This window comes from Eubalaena glacialis, chromosome 13 (assembly GCF_028564815.1).
Source record: "Eubalaena glacialis isolate mEubGla1 chromosome 13, mEubGla1.1.hap2.+ XY, whole genome shotgun sequence".
Lineage (NCBI taxonomy): Eukaryota > Metazoa > Chordata > Mammalia > Artiodactyla > Balaenidae > Eubalaena > Eubalaena glacialis.
The window spans coordinates 55666262-55688421 of record NC_083728.1 but is presented as its reverse complement, the minus strand read 5'-3'; the positions used below and the strand labels follow the sequence as shown (position 1 = coordinate 55688421).

Sequence of the window (22160 nt, the reverse complement as noted above, 5' to 3'; positions counted from 1 at the left end):
GTCTTGACCCAGAACAGATTTCTGGTCTTGTAGTCTGACCCTGTCTCTTTTTATCCACATGATCACATGGAAGTTTTTCCTGCAGTAAGAGAATTGCTGCCCTCTGGTCTGGGTGGGCTGGTATGAGAAACCCCTTCCTTGGAAACTGTTGCCATTTTCTGAGTGGGAGTTTGCATGCCTCAAGTAGGACTAGACTACAAGCTAAATTCACGCTAACGTGGAATTACAATAAAAAGCAAACCAGAACCACACTTTATGTTTCTAAGTGAATAATGAGCTGTGATTTCTTAGGTTTGAATTGTGTTGGAAAGTTGGAGGGAATGAGGCCCTGGAGAGTTGGCTGCTTCCTTGGTGACCTGCTGGGCCGGCCAAGCTGGGGCTTGGGGCAGCCCAGCACCCTCTAGTGGCACTAGTTCCAAGGACAGGAGTCAGCGTTTGCGGCAAAAACAGCTGCCAGGGTCCACCATTCAGCACTTAGCTTCCTTCCAGAACCCAGGTGTGTCAGTTTCCTCCAGGTGAAACCCCACCCCATCCTTCCTGTTTCCAGACCCCACTCTGACCAAGTGGGGTCTGGAAACAGGCTCCTGGGTCCGGCCCCAGGGAAACCGGCGGTGCTTCTCCCGCAGGAGTCCCAGGGGCATCGGTGTCCTCCCCGTCCCCTGTCCCCGCCTGGCAACAGCAGCGGCTCTGAGACTTCCCAGGAGCCCCCTGGTCTGTAGCCTTCCCTCTGACCCACCAGGTCTGTGTTGGCCTCGAGGGTCTGGCCTGGCCCGCTCCGCTCCTGCAGGGTGGACTGCACCTTGGAGCTAAGAAGGGGAGGCTGCGCAGGCGGCGGGGAACATGCAGCTCTTTCTTGGTGGAGACTTGCTGGCTGACCCCTGGGAAGGGCGTTCTCAGAGCAGAAGTGAGAGGCTGGAAGCTGTGAGAACTGGTTGAGGTTAGGGGTTGGGGTGGGACTTTGCAAAGGAATGGCTCTGGATTGGCTGCTTTAATTAAAATCTGGGTTTGTGGTGTGGCCTGGCGGTCCTGTGCCCCAGGACCTACGCGTCTGTGGCCGTCTCAACTTGCCCAGCACCTGTGTCTCCCCGTGCAGCTTGGTGACTTGAGTGACAGCACCCCACGAGGTCAGGGATGTCCCCTCACTTTCTGTGACACAGCCCTCGTGCTCGGCATGTGGTTGAAGGGATGAGTAAACAGGAGTCCCCTTGATGTGGATTCCGTGGGGCTCGAAGAAGTGTTTGTTGAAGAGTTCTCAGAGCTGACAGGGCCTGTGGTGGGCCCGGGAGGCTGGGAGCCTGGGGAAGCCACCCAGGTCCGGGCCTGCGGGTGGTGCTGTGTGCGCTGGGAATGCTGCCTCACTGCTGCCCATCCAGAGCAGGGGTGGGCCCACAGACACATCCGCAAGTATCCTGGGAATTTCAGTCCCTGTTGCCATGAAACGCACTTAAACTTAAATGTTAACATTTCAAGGTTGGCCTTTTGGAGCCCACCCAGACCTCGTGGGTCATGTGCAGTTTCGTCCCACTGCATGTTGTGTTTGGGACCAGAGGGTGCAGGGCTGGCTTCGAAGGCCTCTGGCCTGGGGCAGGAAGAAGGGTGACCGGTCCGAGGCTAGAGGAGGATGTTAGGTTAGGAATTGAAATTCTCTCTTGGATGCTGAGGTGTGAGCTGATGAAATGAGCTGGTGCACAGTCGTCTGGGGTGTGAAAGATAAGAGCTTGTTGGAAGGCCGGTGTGGCCGCCTCAGGACTCTGGCTCTGGAGGAGCATCTATCTCAAGTCGCAGGTGGGGCGGCGTCTCGGAGCTGTGTGAGGGGCCGGATAAGCCTCACACAGGGGCAGTGTTTTTCCTCAGTGTTCCCAGACCCAACCGTTAACTGCCAGCAAATAGAAGTGAGAGCTTCCCAGGACCCTTTTCGGGCCCAACTTCTACTCTACTAGTCTTGTCTTAAAACCACACGCACTTGAGAAACCAGGGCAAACGTTTCTCTTTCCTCCTCCTGACAGACCTCAGCACAGCTCCGGGCTCACCTCTTGATGACGGTGGGGTTTATAGGGCATTCCCAGTGCGACGCCCTCCCTCCTGGCTTGTTCCAGGGTGTCCCGGGGTTCGCCTGGACCTGCAGCTGGCCCTCGGGTGCTGCTGGAGGTGGCGCTCAGGGTCTGCACGCTACAGAACTCCGTTTGTTTGTAAAGAGGCATGAGCCTCAGTGCCAAGTGCCCCACGGGAGGAGGTCGCCAGTGTTGGGAACATGGAGTAAAGTCCACTTGGAAACTAGGGACCCAGGGAGGGCGTGTCTCCCCCCAGAGAAGAGGACCCCATGCCAGCGTGTGCCCAGACTGTGTGGCCAGGGCTCTGGGGACAGTGCCATGGTGGAGAGGCTGCACAGGCCTTGACTCTTCGTTTCCCTGGTACCCAGATTCGGCACTTGCAGCTGAGTCTCCATGATGCCTGTCCTGAGCCCCCTCCCAGCCCATACACACCCCTGCAGCCTCCCCCCATCCTTTTCTTACCACTCTCTCCGGCTTCTCGTGTTCACACAGTTTGCTTATGATTCCCCGTGTCTTTCTCGGCACCGCTGAGTGGGAGCCCCCAAGTGCAGGGCTGTAAATTGTGCCCCAGGAGCCCGAACCAGTGCTTGGGGCCTCCGCACGTGCCACGTGGCTCGGCGACCTGCACGCGGCATCCCTGGGCTCCTGGAGGAGCCCACACGGCTACCTCTGAAATGAGAGGCCTCTCAGTGTTTACTTCTGACTCTGTGGCATTCATTCCAGCAGGCATTTTGAGCCGTGTCCTAGAGGGGAGCTCAGAGACAGGAAGGCCTTGATTTTGAATCCACCAGCCTTTCCGAGCAGGGGTGAAGTGAATGGAGGAGGAGCTGGCGCCCGGTTTCCCCCGCCTGCTTCCCTCATACACAGATGCTGAGAGCATAAATGTTGCCCAGTCAAGTGGAGCCGCTACCCTGGGTCCCCTGGGCGAGTCTCTTCGTGTGACTTTTGATCCCAGAAGACGCTGTTTCTCAGGGTTTGACGTGCGCCGTCCAGCCCACAAAGGCCCTTGGCCAAGGAGTGGGGAGGCTCCAGGAGCCTCCGTCTGCTCAGGTGTACTTGCTTCCTTCTGGAAGAAGCCAAGAGCGGTGTCCTCCACTGGGACCTGGGGAAGGACCCGGGGTCTCTTCCCCAAATCGTGACAGTCACGAAACCCGTGCCTGGGTTTCACCCTGAGGGGCTGTGGCATCAGCAATGGCCAAACCTTTGCCCTCCAGACTCAGCCACAGCCTGCAGCCCCACCCCTGCAGCTCAGAGCCTAAGACCATCCCTTGAGGGGGGCTCCTGGGGGCCTGGTTCTCCTGACGCCCTGGTGGCAGGACAGGCAGAGGGAGCAGACGCTGGTGTTGGCAGGAGTCCTGGGGCAGTTGAGGTCACAGACGTGCTCTGTGTTCTTCCCACGGTCCTCTGCCCATTGCCCATTCCCTGCTGGAGACAGTGAAGGCTTATTTTTACATTTGAAACTGCTGACCATGGATTCTGCCGTCCGTCTGGGCGGAGCTGTGGGGAGAGACTGTAAGAACGGCCTGTGGGCGCAGGGCGGGGGCCACAGGGCAGCCTCCCAGCACCCTGCATCTGTGTGCCTGGGAGCCCTGAGACCTGGGCGCCAGCAGGGCCAGCAGAGTGGGGCTGGAGTGTGACGGGGAGGGCACCCCGGGCAGGGCAGGCGGGCCTTGGCTGGGCACAGACCCCCTTGCCCTCTGCTCCAGCAGTCGCTCCCCCCGCGTCCACACCAGGTGCCATGCCACGGAGCCGTGGCCCCAGCTTTGTGTGTGGTCCCCCTGCACGGCACCGCTAGGAGACTGTTCTCCTGGCAGGGGCTTCCTGAGAGATGGTCCCCCCAGAGCGGACACATGTTCCTCGTGCCTTTTCCTTCCTCCATTCAGGAAATGCCCTCAGTGCCCCCACGTACCCCACCATTACCGGCTGTGCGGTGAGCAGTGCACCCTGTGACTGAATTCTGGTCGGGAAGCAGCACTGACCGGCAGACGGCAGGTCGTGCTGCTGTCCGGTGCACAGGACACGGGAACTGTGAGCGGCCTGTGGGGCCTGGCTCATGGTTGACCCACTGAGAAGGTGGCGCTTGAGCTGAGATCTGAAAAGGGGGGAAGGAACCCCGGGGCACCTGGGGGAGAGTGTGTGGCCCAGGGCAATTACACGGGCCTGGAGAGCCGCAGGGCAGCCTATTCTGCTGGTCCCATGGGAGGCGGGGAGGGAGACAGGGTCGGAGAAGAATGGGCAGGTCCCACAGGGCTCCGGCACTCTGGGGTCTTGGTTGGGACTGCTTACGTGGGAGCCCTGGGGGTCTGAGTGGGGAGGGCGGACAGAGGGGGCCGGAGCGGAGAAGGTCTGGACTTTGTCCCTGCCGTGAAGCAGATAGGATTGACAGATGGTTTGAGGTGGGATGTGAGAAATGAGGGTCAGACACAGAGTTGCCATGTCTGGCCTGAGCAAGGCCAGGGCTTGAAAGAACCAAAGTTCCATCACAGAGACGAGGGAAGCCGAAGGTTTGAGCCGAGGCTGGCGTGGGCGGTGGCCGTGGAGCCCCTGGGGCTGCTGGTGTCTGCAGGGGGATGGGCCCCTCCCCGGCAGGACCTTCCTCTCCTGCTCACCTCTCCCTTTTGGTGACAGGCCCTGCCCTGCCTGGCAGCCCACTGTGATGGAGCCTTCCTCAGGTGTGCAGAGGCGGCCTCGAGATACTCCTAGTGCATTGAGCCTGTGGGACAGAGATGGGAGCCCTGGCTCTCTGGTTGGACTACAGATTCCAGGGCTGGCCAGGAATACAGTTTTTGTGGGTGTTCCTAATACTTTTTCTTCTCTTACACATACTGAGGTCTGGGACAAGATGCTTTCTTGCTCTGGAAGTCTTCCCCTGCAGTTTCCTCCGTGTGCCGGGAGGAGGCGCCCTCAGGGGGGGTCTGTGTGGCTTGTGTGCACAGCTGGGAGCTGCTGTGTGGGTGGCTGACGGCCCGCTCTCTGCAGCCTGTGCACATCTGGCGTGGTGCGGCTCCACGTCAACAGCTGGCTGGAAGTGAGCTTCTGCCTGCCCCATAAGATCCACTACGCGGCCACGAGCCTCATCCCCCCCGAGGCCATCGAGCGGAGCCTGAAGGCCATCCGGTGAGTGCCAGCCCCACGCACACCCTGCCGGGGCCCTGCTCTCCTGTGTCCTGAGGTTTACCAAGTACTTGGTTCCAAAAATCGTCTTTTCCTCTTTCTGCCACAGAAATTGGCAGGTAGGGCGCTGCTGTTTACAGAGTAAAAACACACGCTTTTGTGTCCAGTTTTGTCTAGAGATGACCACCCCAGGTTCCCCACGGGCCCTCTCAGCACTGCCTGGCCAAGCGGGGCGCTGTGCTGCGGTCCCAGACGAGGGCCTGGGCAGGGCTGTGGGGCTGGGCATCATGGCGGGGCCCGGGAGCCGACCACCGGAGGCGTTGTGTCTTCATGGTGGTACTCACTGGACCTCCTGCTCAGATCAGAACTTGTGAGATCTGTTTCTTCATGTCACTGATTTCCTTCAAGGAAAGCGCTGAGCCCAATCTTCTGCCTCCCCCTCCTCCACCAAGTCCTTTGTTACCTTAAATGTTTTTTAACCAGAAAAAGAAATCTGGGTACATAACAGAAAATGTTGAGACAACAGAAAGCAAAGCACTGCCTTGTCCCTCCTCCCTCCCCAGGCCTGTGCGCCGCCCTGGGCTTCCATGCTAAGCGTATTTCTAGGTAGTTCTGTTCATAGTCTGCAGTGGGGATTTTGCTTATTTGGGACTCTTTCCTTACGAAAGATTCACTGGTTTTTGAACGAACGTTTGCTGGGCAATCCCAGAGGTGGCGGGATGGAGCCGGGTCACCCATCAGGCCTTCCTCAGTTTTTGCTGTGGGTGATCCTTGCAGGTTTTTAAAGGCCTCAGGGCAGAGCGCTGTCTTCTGCTTCCTCCCTGGCCTCTTCTCTGCAGGTGCACACCCAGGGCAGGGGCCTGGGGCTCGCTGGTTGTGCTGACCCGTGTCTCTGCCCCACAGCCCGTACCACGCCCTGCTGCTGCTCAGCGACGAGAAGTCCCTGCTGGGCGAGCTCCCGATTGACTGCTCCCCAGCCCTGGTGCGTGTGATCAAGACCACGTCTGCTGTGAAGAACCTGCAGCAGCTGGCCCAGGACGCAGACCTGGCCTTGCTGCAGGTACCCTGGGGGCTTGGGGAGACACCCTGGGTGGGCAGGATGGGCAGCAGGGAGGGGCTGGACGCATCACAGCTGGCACCTCAAGCCGCCTCCCGAGGGCCTCCATCCAGCCGAGGGCTGCTGCATGGCCTGCTGTGGTGATGGGTGGATCTGGAGTCCGACCTGGGATCAGGGCCTCGGGATTGATGTCCTCCTCTGTGGAGGGAGGGGGCAGTGAAACTGCGGCAGAGGAGTGAGGCCGTCGTGGTGCCAGGTGATGGGGCCGCACAGGACCAGAGCCAGGGCTGGGGGCTTGCAGGGTTGAAGCAGGGGCACGCAGGGTGCCTTAGCCCATGTGGGAGCCGTGCAGAGCCAGCACCAAACCCAGTGGCCTTGATTCCCCCCGCCACGCCCCGCGGGCACACAGGCCTGTGTTCTGTGCAAGGTGCCACCTCCTCGCTGAGCCACGTGCTCATGAGCTGCCCTTTCTGATCAGATGGGGGCCCCTCCGCCCTGCCCGTGGATCTGGTTTGAACCTGGGCAGGGGCTGGGGCCAAGGAAGAGCACAGGGAGAAGTTGGAGGCCAGGGGCAGGGGGCCTTCCAAGCGACAGCCTGAGGGTGGACTCAGGGTCTGGAACGGGGCACTGTGTGACCGCCAGGGGGCAGCAGGGCCTGGCCCAGGGACCAGCGGCTCCTACAAAGGCCAAGGGTGGAGCACCATGAGGCAGGCCCACCTAGGCCTCTGCGAGGCACCTCCAGGGAGCCCTTGGCCTTTGCTGCTTAGCACATTAGGGGAGCTTGTCTACCAGGCCTGACTCTCAGGCCATTTTTCCCCAAAGCAGCCTTTCTGGATTCTGTCGTCCAGAATAAGCCCTTCCCCCGTCTCTACCCCATGACCTTTGTCCACCCCGTCTGAAAGTGTTTATCGGACTCTGCCTTGGTGTTTCACATGGGCTCCTGGACTGCCTTCCTAGCACCCACGAGACACAGAACATTTAACGCGCTAGCTGTTGTGTGTGTACACGGAGTTTGTGTTCTGACCAGTACTGGCTGATCGGCAGATGCCTGTGAGTGTGCACCTCTGAGGGGGTGACCCTCACTGTCCCCTGAGGCTGCCCATCACGGAGCCTGTTTGGACGCTGTGCCTCACAGTTCCCCCAGACACAGACAAAGCTCTGATGATGTCCCCTTCGCCTCTCCCCGGCCTTGCCATGGGGTCCCCTTGCTGTTTCCTTCCATGCCCCTCCCCACTGAACCCGGTGCAAATCAGGGTTTGCCGCTGGTGTGGTCGTGCAGACGCCCCCTGGGGCCCAGCCCTGGTGGTGGACCTTACCAGCCTCTGGGACTGCTGCTTCCTGCAGCAAACCACCTAGCAGAGGCCCCGTGGGGAGGGAGGCCAGCGAGCCCAGCTGGAACCTCAAGCGCAGGTGTGAATGTCACCAGATGATTTAAAATCACTCATGTTCCATCCTAGGCAAAAAAGCTCTACAAGTATTTTGAGGGTTTTTTGTCATGATGAAATTAATATATTCTTACAAAAATTCAAATATCATACAAATTATAAACAGAAAAAGAGAAAGTCCCTATAATCCCATATCCTAGCGGTAACCTAGATTCCTCCAAGCTTTTTATATACGTATTAACACATAATCTTTGAATAACAAAATTAGGATCACACCTTACTTGTGATTGGGTGAACAGTGGCCCCGTAGACCTAATCCCTGGGACCTGTGAGTGTGACCTTCCTTATGTGGGACTTTGCAGACGGGAATAACGCCCTTGAGACAGGGTGATGATCCTGGATGATCTGGGTAGGCCCTTGTTAGAGGGAGGCTGGGATGTGACCATGAGGCAGAGATGAGACGTGTGGTCACAGCAGCTTGGAAGCAAAGAACAGAGTCTCCCAGCTGACAGCTTGACTCCAGCCGGGTGATCCTGATTTCAGACTTGTGGCCTGCAGAGGGCGCTCTGGCTGCAGGGAGAGGTGGGAGGTGGAGCCCATTGGGCGAGGGTGGTGGCAGAGATGGAGGGAAGGGGGCCTGTGTCCTTTAGAGCCATCAGCACTGGGACTTGGGCTGAGAAAGAAGAGGGTCAGCGATGGAACTGAAATTTCCTCTGTGTTCGAGTTGGCTGTGGCACTGGAGGCCCTGTTTGCCAAGACGAGGTAGAGGTGTCCCCGGCACTGTCACAGGTATGCATGCACCCTCAGAGGCACTTGGCCGTGGTGCTGCAGGATGAGCGGTGCCCGTTGCCGTGGTCTCACCCTGGCTCCCTGTCCTGGCATCATGGTCTGTGTGTGGCCCATCCTGATGTCTTGAGAGTCCAGGGCAGCAGGATGGTGGGATGTTCTCCAGGGATGAGTGTGTGGAGTGAGGGCAGGTGCAGTGACCCACATCCACTATCACGTGGAGCCCCGTCCCTGTGCTGGGCGCCTGCTGGGCTGTGGGCTGGCCTCTGCCGGGATGTGCAGCCAAGCCCCTTGATCAGCTGGACTGGCCTCATCTCGGGTGCCCCAGCGTCCCCGTGCTGGTGCCAGCCAGAACGGCTCAGGGACCAGTGATGGAGAGGCTTGAGGCCATGAGCCAGGGGGCTGCGTGGGTTGGCCTCCCCAGCAGTGCTCTCCCGGCCCTCTGCCCACAGGTTTTCCAGCTTGCGGCGCACCTGGTGTACTGGGGCAAGGCCATCATCATCTACCCGCTGTGTGAGAACAACGTCTACATGCTTTCTCCCAACGCCAGTGTGTGTCTGTGAGTCCCCCTGGCTGCCAGAGCCCAGGGCCCCCGAATGGGCAGGGGTGTGGCTGGCAGGGCCGGCCAGGTGGTGCTCCCCAGGTCAGCTGGGCCCATGTTCCAGTTCTGGCCTGGTCCAGCCCTGCATGGCACCCCTGGCCTGTGCTCTTCCAGCACCTACGGCCTCCAGGAAGGGTCTGCGCCTGCCTGTACCTGTCGGCCAGTGGGTGCTGCATGGGGCACCTGGTGGGAGGTCGGGAGCCTTGGCCTTGACTTGGGGGCTCATAGGGGCTGTGGTGTGGGGAAAGCATCTGGGTTCTGTCCTCATTGCACCCATCCTGGCTCACCCGCCAGGCTGCACCTCCTCCTGTCCACCACAGGCTCATGGCGAGGGTGCAGACGCCTGAATGGTGGGGAGGTCTGCTGAGCTCACGGACCCTCACCCCCTGTCCCCAGGTACTCTCCGCTGGCTGAGCAGTTCTCACGCCAGTTTCCGTCTCACGACCTGCCATCTGTCCTCGCTAAGTTCTCCTTGCCGGTCTCCTTGTCAGAGTTTAGGAACCCCCTGGCCCCCGCTGTGCAGGAGGTGAGTCTCAGGAGCTCAGGGAGCCCAGGAACCACCCACCTGGCGTCAGTCCCTGATCCCAGGCTCTCAGTGCTGCCGTGCTTTTAGCCTTGGTTTGTGGGGAGGTGCTTGCTGTGTAGGTGGTACCTGCCCTGCCAGGGTGACCAGAAGCCGGGTCCCTGGCTAGGCAGCCTGCAGACACTTGGGCATTGCAAGTCCCTCCCCCCATGGAGCCCCCCTGCCCATGGTGGGCACTTCTTAGGGTTAGAACGCAGTTAAGAGGCCCAATTGGCAGGAGATCGGTGACCTCTCCTGGGAGGACAGAGCCACTTGGTGCCCCCTTCTGGGCCTGGGGATCCCATAGTTGGGGGACGCAGAGGGAATTTTGCTTTCACTGAGCCTGGTCCCTACACTCCTACTCCCTCCCCTGCCTGCCATGGTCCAGGTAGCCACAGGGTCTGTGGGTATAAGTCCTGGGCTCACTGGTCCCCGGAATCTCCTCATCCAAGGGGTCCTGGGTCTTGGTCAGGGCGAGAGGCAGGCAGGGGTGCTGGGTGTGGTGGGCTGGCCACCAGGGAGGGGTGAGACGTGTGGAGCGAACTGGTGAGTTCTGCGTTTGTGGCAGGGTTGAGTGTAGCCTGCATCCGAGAGGCTTTGCCTCCTCCCCTCCACTGCAAACCTGGGGCTCTGGGGCTCTGGGGCTCTGGGCAGGGCCAGGTGGGACAGGTGTCGGAGATGGGTCTGGGTGTTCTCAAGGCTTTGTCTTCAAAAGTAAAGTATTTGTTTTAATAAGTGCCAGGTCTGTTAGGCAAAAACAGTCCTTAAAAGCTTAAGCAAACTCAAGCTGTGAATGAGGAGACCCTGTTGGTCTGCTCATTTAGATGCCAAGCGTGACTGTTCTGAATGCCGTCTTTCATGGCACCTTTGGTTTCCAGGAACTGTGCCAGGTCGTGCCAGCTGAATAAAAGACACACTATGCATGTTCACCCTCTCCCCTCCCTAGTGGAAACTTCCCGATGGTCCGGATGGCGGGTGGCTTTTCTAGGCCGAGCCCGAGGGGCCCGGATGGAGCCGGTTCTGGTTCTGCTCAGTCCCAGGGTGAGGCCGCCTGCCTTCCATACCTACTATTTCAGGCCCAGAATGTGCTCAAGTGCTGATGAAGTCTCTTAATTTAATATAATTTTTATTTATTTATTTATTTAAATTTATTTATTTATTTTGGCTGCGCTGGGTCTTTGTTGCGGCGCGCAGGCTTAGTTGTGGTATGTAGGATCTTAGTTCGCCGACCAGGGATTGAACCTGAGCCCCCTGCATTGGGAGCAAGGAGTCTTAACCACTGGACCACCAGGGAAGTCCCTCATAATTTAATTATTTTACAATCCTTTTCAATTTTCTTTGGTGTGACTGGGTCACATATGCCCCTATTTCCATGCCCGGTCAGCCAGCCCCTCCCAGCAAGGGACCCCCAGGGATGAGCAGGCGGGTGTGTGGGTCTGAGGACGTGGACGCCATGTGCACACACGCCCCCCACTCACGGCTGCTGGAGCACCACCTGCACAGGCTTCCCTGTCCCCGGGCAGGCTTTCAGGTTGACCCAAGGGGAGGACTTTTCTGCTCTCAGGGCAGCTGCCAGCAGCCTCTTTCTGAACAGTGTCCAGGGACCCCAGAGGCCAGTGGGCTGGGGAAGAGGAGGCAGAGCAGGTCCTCCGTGTCACAGGTCCTGCTCCTCAGCTCTGGGCAAGAAAGGACAGCCGTGGGCAGCCCGGGCGTGTGATGGAGCAACGGCAGGTGTGGCCCCGCTGCCTCCCCTGGACGGGAGTTGGGGTTGCAGAGCGGCTGGCAGCTGGGCGCTCCCTCTCTTGAGGTGTGGGGCCTCACCCTGACCTCTGGGGTGACCTGGGGGTCATGTCTCAGGCCTGCCCATCCTGCAGACGCAGCTCATCCAGATGGTGGTGTGGATGCTGCAGCACAGGCTCCTGGTCCAGCTGCACACCTACGTTTGCCTGATGGCCTCGCCCAGTGAGGACGAGCCCCGCCCCCGGGAGGATGACGTGCCCCTCACCACCAGGGTTGGCGGCCGCAGCCTCAGCACGCCCAACGCCCTCAGCTTTGGCTCCCCAAGTAGGACCCCCTGCCCAGGGCATCTGTCTGGTGGGGGATAAGCACCTTGGGCGCCCTTGGAAGAGGCAGGCGGCCAGGAGGCCCAATTTGGGCGCCACAGGGAATGACCACAACACCTTCACAGGGCTGCACTCGAAAACGTGCACACACAGTGCCCGTGGGCAGCTGTGTCCCCGAGGATGCCACTTCGCCCAGCTGGGCAGCTCTCCCTGGCCCCCTTGCCTGCCTCCCTGAGGACGAGGCTCTACCTTGCTGAGTCAGGAGCAGCCTGGCCCAGCCTGGGGTCAGAGCAGACCGCACCCCATCCCTGGGAGGACCGCTGAAACCTCCGTGCTCAGGGCCTATGAGGAGACAGTGACTGTCATAGTCCCTTTTCGAAGGAGCTGTTTTGGCCACAGTGTGCCCCCTAAGGCGGCAGCCCCGAGCCCCAGGTCCCTGGCTTGGGGAAGACGAGGGGCTGGAAGGCTTAGGGGGAGGCACCTCCCCAGGCTAAGGCGGGGCCTTGGACGTCAGGCTCAGTGCCGGACCTGCCTGCCCAGGGCTCCTGTCCTCTGAGTGGGTGGGAGGGGTTGGATGACCAGGCTGGCCTTGGGGTGAGGGGCTGCCCCCAAGGGCACAGCAGTTAATTCCCAGGTGGGCGCAGGTGACTCGGGCTGGGGGTAGCCGCTCCCTGACTCTGCCCGTCCTCAGCCAGCAGTGATGACATGACCCTCACCAGCCCCAGCATGGACAACTCCAGTGCAGAGCTGCTCCCCAGTGGGGACTCGCCACTCAACAGGAGGATGACGGAGAACCTGCTGGCCAGCCTGTCCGAGCATGAACGGGCAGCCATCCTCAGCGTGCCCGCGGCACAGAACCCCGAGGACCTCCGCATGTTTGCCAGGTGGAGCAGGGGCCACATCTAGGGTCAGGACAAAGTGGATCTCAGCTTAAATCCCGATGGCAAACAGCCCTCACTGGTTGAGGTGGCATCTCCAGTACACAGCCGTCCCCACCTGGCATCTGCATGTGGGGGTCTCTCCTGTACTCCTGGGTGTTTCTTGTCACGTCTTGGGAAGCAGCAGCAGGTTCTTGTCCTCATGGGGATCGGGTGGGGCCCTTGGTCTCCACACCATAGGTGACACAGACTTGTCACACCCAACCCTGAGTTGGGTGCGCTGGGTGTATGGTGTTCTGGGAGCGTCAGGTTGTCAGGGACTGAGCCCCCAGCCGAGGTGCCCCAAGAGCCACAGCAGCATGAAGCAGAGAAGCTGCCAATGAAGCAGAGAAGCTGCCAGCTGACCCTGCACTGCCCTCACCTCTGTCAGGGCACTGAGGCGGGGTGATATTTCAGGGGCCACGGTGGGCAGCGGGTGCAGGGCACTGCTCGGGGCAGGGGCCTGTCTGAGGAGCCCCCCCCTCCCGCCAGCTCCGTAGTTGTGCTCATACCCACCCCCCACCCCCCAGGCTCCTGCACTACTTCCGCGGCCGCCACCACCTGGAGGAGATCATGTACAACGAGAACACGCGGCGCTCCCAGCTGCTCGCGCTCGTGGACAAGTTCCGCAGTGTCCTGGTGGTGACCACCCACGAGGATCCGGTCATCACTGTCTTCCAGGCCCTGCTCACCTGAGCTGGGGCACCAGAGGGAGCCTCCCCACGGGGCCCCTGCTCTCCACATCCTCACCCGCCTCCAGTCCTGGAAACAGCCTCAGGGGCTCTGAGCTGAGAAGGTGAGGCTCGAGCTGGGAGAGCGTCCAGGACTCTTGCCTCTGAGTGAGGGTTGCATGCTGCCCACACCAACTCGGCCCGTGTTTCTCTCAGAGCCCCGCCCCTCCCCCCCCCCCCCCCGTGTTCCCCAGGCCTGGGCCGTCCAGAGCTTCAGGTCCGAGGGCCTAGCCTGGACTGTATGGCCAGCACTGGCCGCCTGCAGGCACCCTTCCCCCCAGCTTGCCGGTGCCTGGCCCAGCCCCTCCCCCCTCCACAGTCCTGTGTTTGTTAGCCACCAGGAGGCCATGGCCAAGCGGTCACCCCCGTGCCACCTGAGGCACGAGGACCTGGGCTAACGGTGTCCCGCAGCTGTCTTAGCTTCCCCTTGGGGGGGGGGGGTGTCTGCACCGGTGCTCCCCACACACGGCTGCCTCAGGCCTGAGGAGGCAGTCTGCCTGCTGGCCCCGGGTCCTCCCACAGAGACGAGCTGACCACCGACGGGGGCTCCGGCCGAGACACAAGTGATACTGTTTTCTATAAACACAGCATTTATTTCATTTTTAAACAATTAAAAATCCTCATCCCGGCTGGCCTTTGCTCTGGCCTGTGCGTCCCGCTCGGCCGCTCTGTCTACCACACTGACCCAGGGGCTGCCCTGCACATAGAAGCGCAGGGGCTTCAGGGCCCACTCTCCTGCGTAGCCTATGCCCACTCGGGCTGCTGCCACCACAGCTGGCTCACTGGGCCCCAGGGGGCCCCGCTCCAGCCACACAGCCTCGTCTGTGGCCAGGTCCCGCTGGTCGAAGCTCTTGTCGATGGCCAGGGCCTGGCACAGCTTGGAGGGACCGTTGCAGAGCTCAAGGTCTTTGAGGGCTCGTCCGGCAGCGCCTTTGCGGAGGGTCTGGCGAAGCTGCCGCATGGCCTCCAGGCCCCCCAGGGGCTCCAGCGCTCGGAGCAGGACACACGCCCCGTCCCCTGTGGAAGAGATGGAGCCTCCCAGGCTGTTGCCCCGCTACCCAAGACCCGACCAAAGCTTCGGGGGTGACACCTGTGCTCACTCACCGTCCAGACCCTGTGCCTGCCTCCCCCTCCTGCACACCTGCACCCACAAGGCACCTGTGCCTCCTATGGGCACCAGCTGGGGAGGCATGGAGCTCCCTGGCTCCCTCTGTGAGGTCAGCACAGAAAACCCCAGGGTCCCCCAACCATCTCCCCCACTGGCTGTTGGGGAAGCTGGAAGCCTGGCTTGGAGCAGCCACCAGTGTGCACAGGACGCAGGTGAGCCCCACCCCAGGACCCAGTGCGGAAACTGACAGAGCAGGAGGTACCGGATATAGCGCCCCACCTCCGCGGGGTCCCCTCCCCAACCAGGCCACTTGTGGGATGGCAAACAGACACCCAGGCCCAGGGATTCCCTCGAGAAGACACATCTGTCCAGACCCTCTTGGATTCCTGGCTGGGGACAGTGATTACTTCCTGCACCCTGGACAGAGGCACCCTGACCCTCCAGCAAGGCCACTGTCCTGGGACACCTGCTCCCCTGACTCTCAGCCCACCCGCTAGCTGGGAGTCTGAGGGGCTCAGCCTGAGGTGTGGCCAGGCCAGTCCCTCTCTCAGGCCTCAGCCACACAGGCCTTCCCATCAGCACCCAGGAGCTGGCCTGCACAGCCAGCAAGTGGGGGGGGGTGGTGTACGACCAGATGCTCCTTAACCAGCTAGCTTTCAAAGCACTTCAGGATGTGCCCAAGGGCATCTAAAGCCTTGAGTTTTAGTCCCTCTGTGATTCCTGGGCCACTCCCCTCACTGGCCTCAAAGCTCCCCCGGTTCCATCCTGAGCGTAGTTGGGTACCACCTACAGACAGGTCTGGAGGAGTAGCTGACCCCTCCTCTCGTGGGACACACCTGAGTCCAGACTCTTGACGAACAGGACACCCCTACCTCGTCGCACCAGGCTTCCCCATCACCCCCCCGCCAAGCCCGTCTGCCTGCACCAACCGCGCAGCCCCAAGTCCGGTCTCTGCACGGCCTCCACCCCACAGGCAAGGACTGTCTCGGCTGCCCCTCTCCCTCACTCCACCCGGATGACCCTTGACCCTGTCTGTACCCATGTGGTTTTCTGCTCCCCTAACCTCGACGTTCCTGGGGCATCCTGGTCACGTAACCAGAAAGTAACACACCACCTCCCACATCTGCTCTGTCCACTGTACCTGCAGAAACTTGGGCTCCTCCCTTTCCTGACTGCAGCCCTTTGTCCAAGTGCAGTCTCCTCTCACGTGAGGGGTTGGTTCTAACGCCAAAGAAAAGCTCAGCGACCGGAATAAGCTCTGCGCCTGATAACAGGGCCCTCAGGGGCAGTCCCTGTCACTCAGTTTCACACAGCACCTGCCTTCTGCTGGGCACAGGGCCAGTCGTGGATTCCCCGTGTCCTCTGGCCCTGTGGCTCTGGCATCAGGCATCCCCAGCTGTCCATTCTGGGCAATCACAACTCACACGTCAATGGAATCCTTCCATGTGTGTGACCGGCAGCCCCTTACTGTCCTCGAGCCTTCATTCATCTTGCGACGGCGGCGGGAGGCTCGGCAGATGGACGCTAGGACTGGCTAGCCAGAGTGGGCTGGGCAGACCACCACCCACTCCTCACCTCCGCCGCTGCTGGTCAGCAGCGGCTCTGGCAAGACGGTGCTGGGCGCTTCCTTCCCAGCACAGACCACTCAGAGAAAACAGCTGCCTACCCACGGAAGACCCAGTGGGTCCCCCAAGGTGCGCGGACCCTCCCGGGAGCTTTAGAGCAGCATCTCTCCCATCGGCACCACTGACCTTTGGGGCCATGATTCTGTGGAGTTGCCCATCCTGTGCACTGTGAACTGTTGAGCATCCTCCCTGGCCTCCACCCACTAGAGGCCAGGAGCATCCCCACAGATGTGATGACCAAAAATGTCTCCAGACATTGCCTAATGTTCCCCAGGGTGGCAGTATCATCCCCAGTTGAGAACTGACCCAGACCCCATAACTGGCCGCCTGGCGAGGCTCCTGCCTGAGCCCAGCTCACCCCAAATCAATCTCACTCTTGTTTCCCCACATCAGCCCCTCCTGAGTCCTCTCTGGGCTGGCAGTGACACCAGCACTGAGCTCTGGGGCCAGCGGTGGGCTCGTGAACCCATGTGCTCTGTGTTCAAGTCAACCCGTGACCTCTATTCTGTGGGGCCCCTGGCACCTCTAACCACCATCCGTGCAGCCAAAGCTCCTGCAACCCCCGCCTAGCCTAGCAAGGGAACCCCTTGCTCAATCACCTAGCCAACCTGGTCCTCCCGGGGTTTGCCAGCTGAGGGGGCTCTGCCCAGGCCTCCTGCTTCCCCAAGCCCCAGCACTGCTCACCTTGGCTGGAGACATTCATGCAGAAGTACATGCCATAGATGAGGTACACATACAGCGTCCCTGGCTTCATGAACATGCCGCGGTTGCGGGGTGTCTGCCGGCCGCCCCTTGAATGGGCAGCTTCATCCTCTGGCCCCAAGTATGCCTCAGTCTCCACGACGCGGCCACGGAGCTCTGTGCCATCATCCAGCCGTCGGACCAAGACCTGCTCAGCGTAGGAAGGAGCCGGGTTCGCTCCACCCTGACAGTCCACAGCCTGGACTCATCTCCCCAGCTCAGGGTGTACAGGTATAGGACACGCAGGTACAGCCGGCTCTTCCCCACCATCCCCTCCATCCTGCTGGACCACTGGACCACAAGCCCTGCTCACCAAGTGCCCTGTCCACAGGGTGCAGCCATCTCAGGCCGGCCAGGGCTGGGCTGGGCACCAGCACTGGTGAATTCTCGCACTTCCTCTCAGCAGGGTCCCCTTGGACTTAAAGCTTAGCCTGGGGCCGAGCAGTGTGAAGGGCACAGGGCCCTGCCTGGGATTCCAGAGCCTGTGGAGCCCCCTCCCCCTGGACTAACTGCAAAGGACCATCACACTCAGCCGCCACCCAGCCAACTCTGAAAGCAGCAGGACCAGCTGCCCCGCACTGCCCCAGGCCTGGCCCACGACCCTGGGGGTAACGAGCTCCACAAGGAGTGGGTCAGCGCAGGCAGCAGGCCAGGAAGGCGAGCCTGGCGACGGTTGCCTCGGACAGCACACTGGGCAGGGTGGGTCCAGGAGGGGACAGAGGGGCCAGCCGAGGACAGGGCAGGGGGCAGTTGTCAGGGGCTGTCCCCAGAGGGGTGGGTGCTCTCAGGCCAGCAGAGCACCTAGGAGAACAGAGTAGGCCACAGGAGAGCCAGGCAGGGCCTGCGGAGCGCTGAGTACCCCAGGAGCTGAGTCCTCCCCCGCCTGGAGCCCCTCTGCCCTTCGCCACGCATCACCATGGTACGGCCCCAGGAATGGCCAGCAGTCATGCCCGTGTCCGGAGCCCCAGGTCTGACTCAACCAGGGTTCACTGTGGAGTTTCAGGGGCCAGCCACCTCACCAGGGCTGTCCCTAGCACCTGCCTTGTCCTTAGGCAAGTTGGATGGCCAGGCCACCATGCCTTAGCCCACGGAGCTCAATGTGTCTGCGGCCAGGGTCAGTGTCGTGGGGGCAGGGAGGGGTGTGCTGGAGGCTGGACTCGGGGGTAAGGGTTAGAGGAGGCCTTCCTGGAGACAAAGCCCATAAATCCCCGTATGTGTGCACAGGTGGGCTTGGCCAGAGCACCTCAGGTGAGGCCTCCTGCCCATCTTCCCAGGGGATGAGAGGGAGCATTCCCTGTCAGCCTGACACCTCCATGGGGCCTGGGGAGGAGCCTCCCACAGCCCTTTCCTCACTGTCTTCTTTCCTGTCCTGAATTTCACTGATATCATTTCCAGATAGCAGATGGTGGCTGCCCCTCACCCCCATTATAAGCATCTCCTCCTTGCTGGTGGAGGGTCCCGAGAGAGGCAAGACCCTTCTCAGCCGAGAGGGTGACACAAGAGTGGTCCGGGTTGTCATGGCAACTCATTGCTCCTTGCAGTGACCTGCTTAAGGATGAGTGCATGACCCAAGCCTGGTCAAGAGGTCTGTGAGGACATCCACTGGGAGGTAATGAAAAAGGCTCTCCTCCCTAACCAAAGGCACATACAGGATGAGACCCTCCCTTCTCTGCTGGACATCACCCTGTCTACCCTCGGGCTCCAACAGGCGTGATGTGAGCCTAGGGGAGTCTAGGGGGAGACTGTGACACACTGAGGCCCTTGGGCCCTCGACCTGATGCTGAGCCCACCTGCCCCATGTGCCCTTTTACGTGAGATCATAACCTCTCCTGACTTAAGGTGCTTTTACAAGGACCTTCTGGCCCTTGCAGCTGAAAGCATCCTCATGGGAACAGACTCTGGTCCCTTCTCGATGAGGTCACACTTTAGGTCACACTCCACTACCTCACATTTTAGGATCTGTTCCTGGCACCAATTTTCTATTAGCCACAGAAACTGACTCTCCTTGGCCATTTTAACCTAAAAGTAGGCTCACTAAAGGACACAGGGTAGCCATGGAACCTCCAGGAGGACCAGAAAGCCAGGCCTAGCCAGATGGTACTCCAGACGGATGTGGCCAAAACTCTGCTGCTGCGGCACATGCCATGTACACACCGCATGGTGACAGGCTCCACCCCCAAGGGCCCTGGGTGGTCCTGTTTCCCACCCCAGAACTTGGAGCTGCAGGGGCTGCTGGGAAGCCAGCTCTGGCACTGTGAGCCACTGTGGGGAGAAGGAGGCTGTCCTTCATCTAGACAATCCTGATGCTGGGCAGCCCGTAGGCCATGGCCTCAGCTGCCATGTGTCTAAAGCTGCTACACACATAGACAAGCTCCAGCAGGGGCACTGACTGTGTCAGGGGACGGGGCAGGCAAGAGCAGCCCCTCACAGACAGAGGGGCCAGCATTGACCGTGGTCCTTGTAAGAAACCTGCCCTGAGGGCAATCCCAGGTGGACCAGGGGTAATGCTCCCACAGCCCCAGGGGGAAGGCTAATGTTGTAGCTGCCCCATCCTCACTGCCCAGAGCAGGCAGGCACCCCTAACAACCTTTGCATTCTTCCCAGCTGACCCTGGACCCAGACGCTGCCCCAGATGACTGAGGTGAAGCTACCCAGGAGCAAATGTGGGCAAAGCGGCTGACTGCATGAGGCCACGCAGGGCCAAGTCAGGGACGTGAGCCCAGCGGGGAGAGGGCTGGGCCCACAGATGCTGCACGGTGATGACCCTTCAGCAGAGGCCACGCCGCTACATTTCCATTACCTGTCCCAGAAATGCCTGTGCCAGGGGGACTGCGGGCTGGTTGAAAAACTCTGATCCCAGGCGAGCAGGGCGGCCCTTTAGGCTTGAGAAATAGATGCTGCGCTGGGGGCCGAGGGTCGTGGGTGGCCCCAAGCGGGGCTCCTTGGGGGAAGCTGTCCGGGGCCCATCTGGTGGGCTCTGATGCCGCTTGGCCTCCAACAGTCGCTGCTTTTTTTGCCCCATTCTTCAGGAAAGCTGAAACAGGAAAGGACAAGATAAAGGGTCTGAAGAGGAGAGGACAGATGGTTGTGCAGTGAAGTCAGGAGCTCAAGGACTCATTCAACTGCCTGCCTGTCTCCTGATGTGCAAAAAGGGGGCAACCAGCCTGTGCAAACAGAATGCCATACCTGAGCCATACCTGGCATGCTCAGCCCTGCGCTGGGACCCAGGAGGACTTGGGAAATGACAGTACGTGAAGGCAGGCTCGTGGCGGCAGTGACAAGGTAGCCACTCTGCTGCACGTGCCATCCACAAGCAGGAGTGGCAAAGGGCTGCAGGGCCTGGGGAGGGGACAGTGGCACCCAAGCCTGGGACAGGAGGGCTACTACCCTCTGATTGCCACTCATCACGTGGTCTCCAAATGAACTTCTGAGCTTCTTTCTGGAACCCTGCCCTTTGCACCTGCCCCTAACCAGGAATTTTAAAACAGCTGTGACCTCAGTGGGGCCTGGTCGAGGAATGGACTGTGGGTCACTGTGTCATCCACACCCCTCCCCAATGCTGGCAGGGCTCCCACTGTGCCAGACCCCTCCTAGAATGGCCCAGAAGGCCTGACACACGCACATGGGTGAGCACCAGGCAGACCGTCTACTTGGCCCCATCCCAAGCGCTCAGGGTGTGACCCCCGATGAGTCCCCAGCTGTCCTCTGTCTCATGACCCAGGATGTCAGAATAAGGAAAAGTGAGGCAAAAGTGAGGTGCGAGGAATGAGGAGGATCTGCTGAGACCGGCGCACTGTCTGCCTCCCACCTGCTGCCACAGGGCCTGGGAAACCTGACCACACGCGCTTGGCCGTTCTGGGACCAGCTGCTCTCCAAGGAAAGGAGCAGCAGGGGAGCACTGGGGCCTGGAAACACCCTCCTCAGGGGCTGATTCCCGTACCTCCCTGGCATGTGACAGACCCATTATTTTTAACGTAAGTGCTGACATTCTATGCTGTCCGGAGCCGGAGCCGCCAGCCTGCTGAGAATGGATGTTGATATGACCGTGTCTGCAGCCAGGCGCATCTGCCAACACCCACCACAGGCTGACTCCAGGACGCTGCGGGCCCCTGTTCTCCGCCCAAGTTTGGCCCCCGGCCTGCCCCGAGGCTCTGGGGTGGCGCTGGGTCTCTGCCCTGACCCACCCTGTGCGGTAGGGGGAGCTCATGCAGATGCCCTGGGACTGAGGCTTAGAGAGGCCTTGACTCCCCCCCTGCAGACCTAGGATTTGAACCTGCCTCAGAGCCTCAGGCTGAAGAGTGGGGTGACCCTGCCGTTGCACCCAAGAGTGACCGCTGCCCCAGAAAGTGACCTAAGGTGTCTGTGCCTCTGTTTCATCTGCAGAAAGGGAACCAACATTGTCACACAAGATGGTTCTGAGAATAAAATGAGAAGCTGGGTAAGCACTTGTCTGGGTACAGCGAGCGCTCCCCAATGTTAGGAAGAAACGCAAAACCTGGGGACAAGGGTCTCTTCCCAAGCTGGGCCCAGCCAGTGGACGGCAGAAAACAGCAGCCTGGATGGGGGCACCCAAGGGACCCGCCAGCCCTCCATCAAAACCTGGGCAAACAGTGGGTTAGTAAATAAAGGGAGAGCATTTATCCGTCTGGGACAGACACTGAAGGGAAGAGTGTGGGGAACTGGCCCCTCGAGCCAACCCTATGGTCATTTCTGCGGCAGGCGGGCTCGGGGCAGGGGGCGTCTGAGCCAGGCTGAGCGCCCAGCACGTAACCAGGAAACCGGTGGCGGGCGCTCCTCCCAGACCTCACTGGCGACCTCGGGCCGGGCCTCGGCTTTGTTTCTGGCAAGTGGAGCAGCCAAGCCGGCCCAACCCCGCCGTCAGGCGCTCGTCTGGGAACTGCAGACGCCGAGGGGCGGCCCGTGCGCACATTACTGGCTCCCACTCAGGGCTCACTGCGGTGGCGGTGCGACTCCGGGGGGGTCCGCCCCCGAGCCAGTCCTTCGGCCGTGCGCCCGGCGAGGAGCACGCTCACCTGGGCGCGCACTCACCTGGGCCCCGCGGCGCGCGGGCAACCGGCGGTTCCGTCAGGGCTCTCGAAACTGGTACCTGCCGGCGCGGAGCCCAGCCCGGCGCACCCACGCGCCCACCCGGAAGCGCCGCCCGGCCCGGGGCTGGAGTCGGCGCCTGCGCTGAGAAGGACGGAAGCCCGGCGGGGGGAGGGGCCGGGCGCAGGCGCGGATCCGCCCCGGGGGAGGGGCCGGGCTAGTGACCGGAGTTCCCCGCCGTCGCCTCTGCCCGGCGCCCTACCTCCCATCCGGGACAAAGGCCCGGGGCTGCTGGGACAGTTGTGGTGTGAGGAGGGGGAGCAGGCAGCTGGGGTGGAGGGGAGCCCTCCGCCCCGCGCCCCTCCCAGTGACA

The 22160-nt window shown here is 60.9% G+C and overlaps 2 protein-coding genes across 4 annotated transcripts in view; one reads left to right on the top strand and one right to left on the bottom strand.

The window, feature by feature from the left end:
* NPRL3 (NPR3 like, GATOR1 complex subunit) overlaps positions 1 to 14134 on the top strand; it is a 34914-nt gene extending 20780 nt beyond the window's left edge. Inside the window, exons 6-12 of one of the 3 annotated variants that reach the window (XM_061210349.1) lie at positions 5031 to 5168; positions 6069 to 6225; positions 8846 to 8952; positions 9391 to 9520; positions 11431 to 11620; positions 12311 to 12503; positions 13067 to 14134. In XM_061210349.1, coding sequence (XP_061066332.1) covers positions 5031 to 5168; positions 6069 to 6225; positions 8846 to 8952; positions 9391 to 9520; positions 11431 to 11620; positions 12311 to 12503; positions 13067 to 13232 — 1081 coding nt within the window. In that variant the 3' untranslated portion in view covers positions 13233 to 14134. Of the gene's footprint in view, positions 1 to 5030; positions 5169 to 6068; positions 6226 to 8845; positions 8953 to 9390; positions 9521 to 11430; positions 11621 to 12263; positions 12504 to 13066 lie in introns of those variants that run through there. The other 2 variants (XM_061210348.1, XM_061210350.1) reach the window with 2 other exon arrangements.
* On the bottom strand, positions 13840 to 21956 carry MPG (N-methylpurine DNA glycosylase). The gene is made up of 4 exons (XM_061210351.1): positions 21791 to 21956; positions 19542 to 19775; positions 16685 to 16889; positions 13840 to 14284 (listed from the first exon to the last, which is right to left on the bottom strand). Exons 2-4 carry the CDS (start codon positions 19761 to 19763, stop codon positions 13878 to 13880), a joined length of 834 nt encoding a protein of 277 aa, XP_061066334.1. The 5' UTR covers positions 19764 to 19775; positions 21791 to 21956; the 3' UTR covers positions 13840 to 13877.
* Positions 21957 to 22160: the final 204 nt, after the last annotated feature.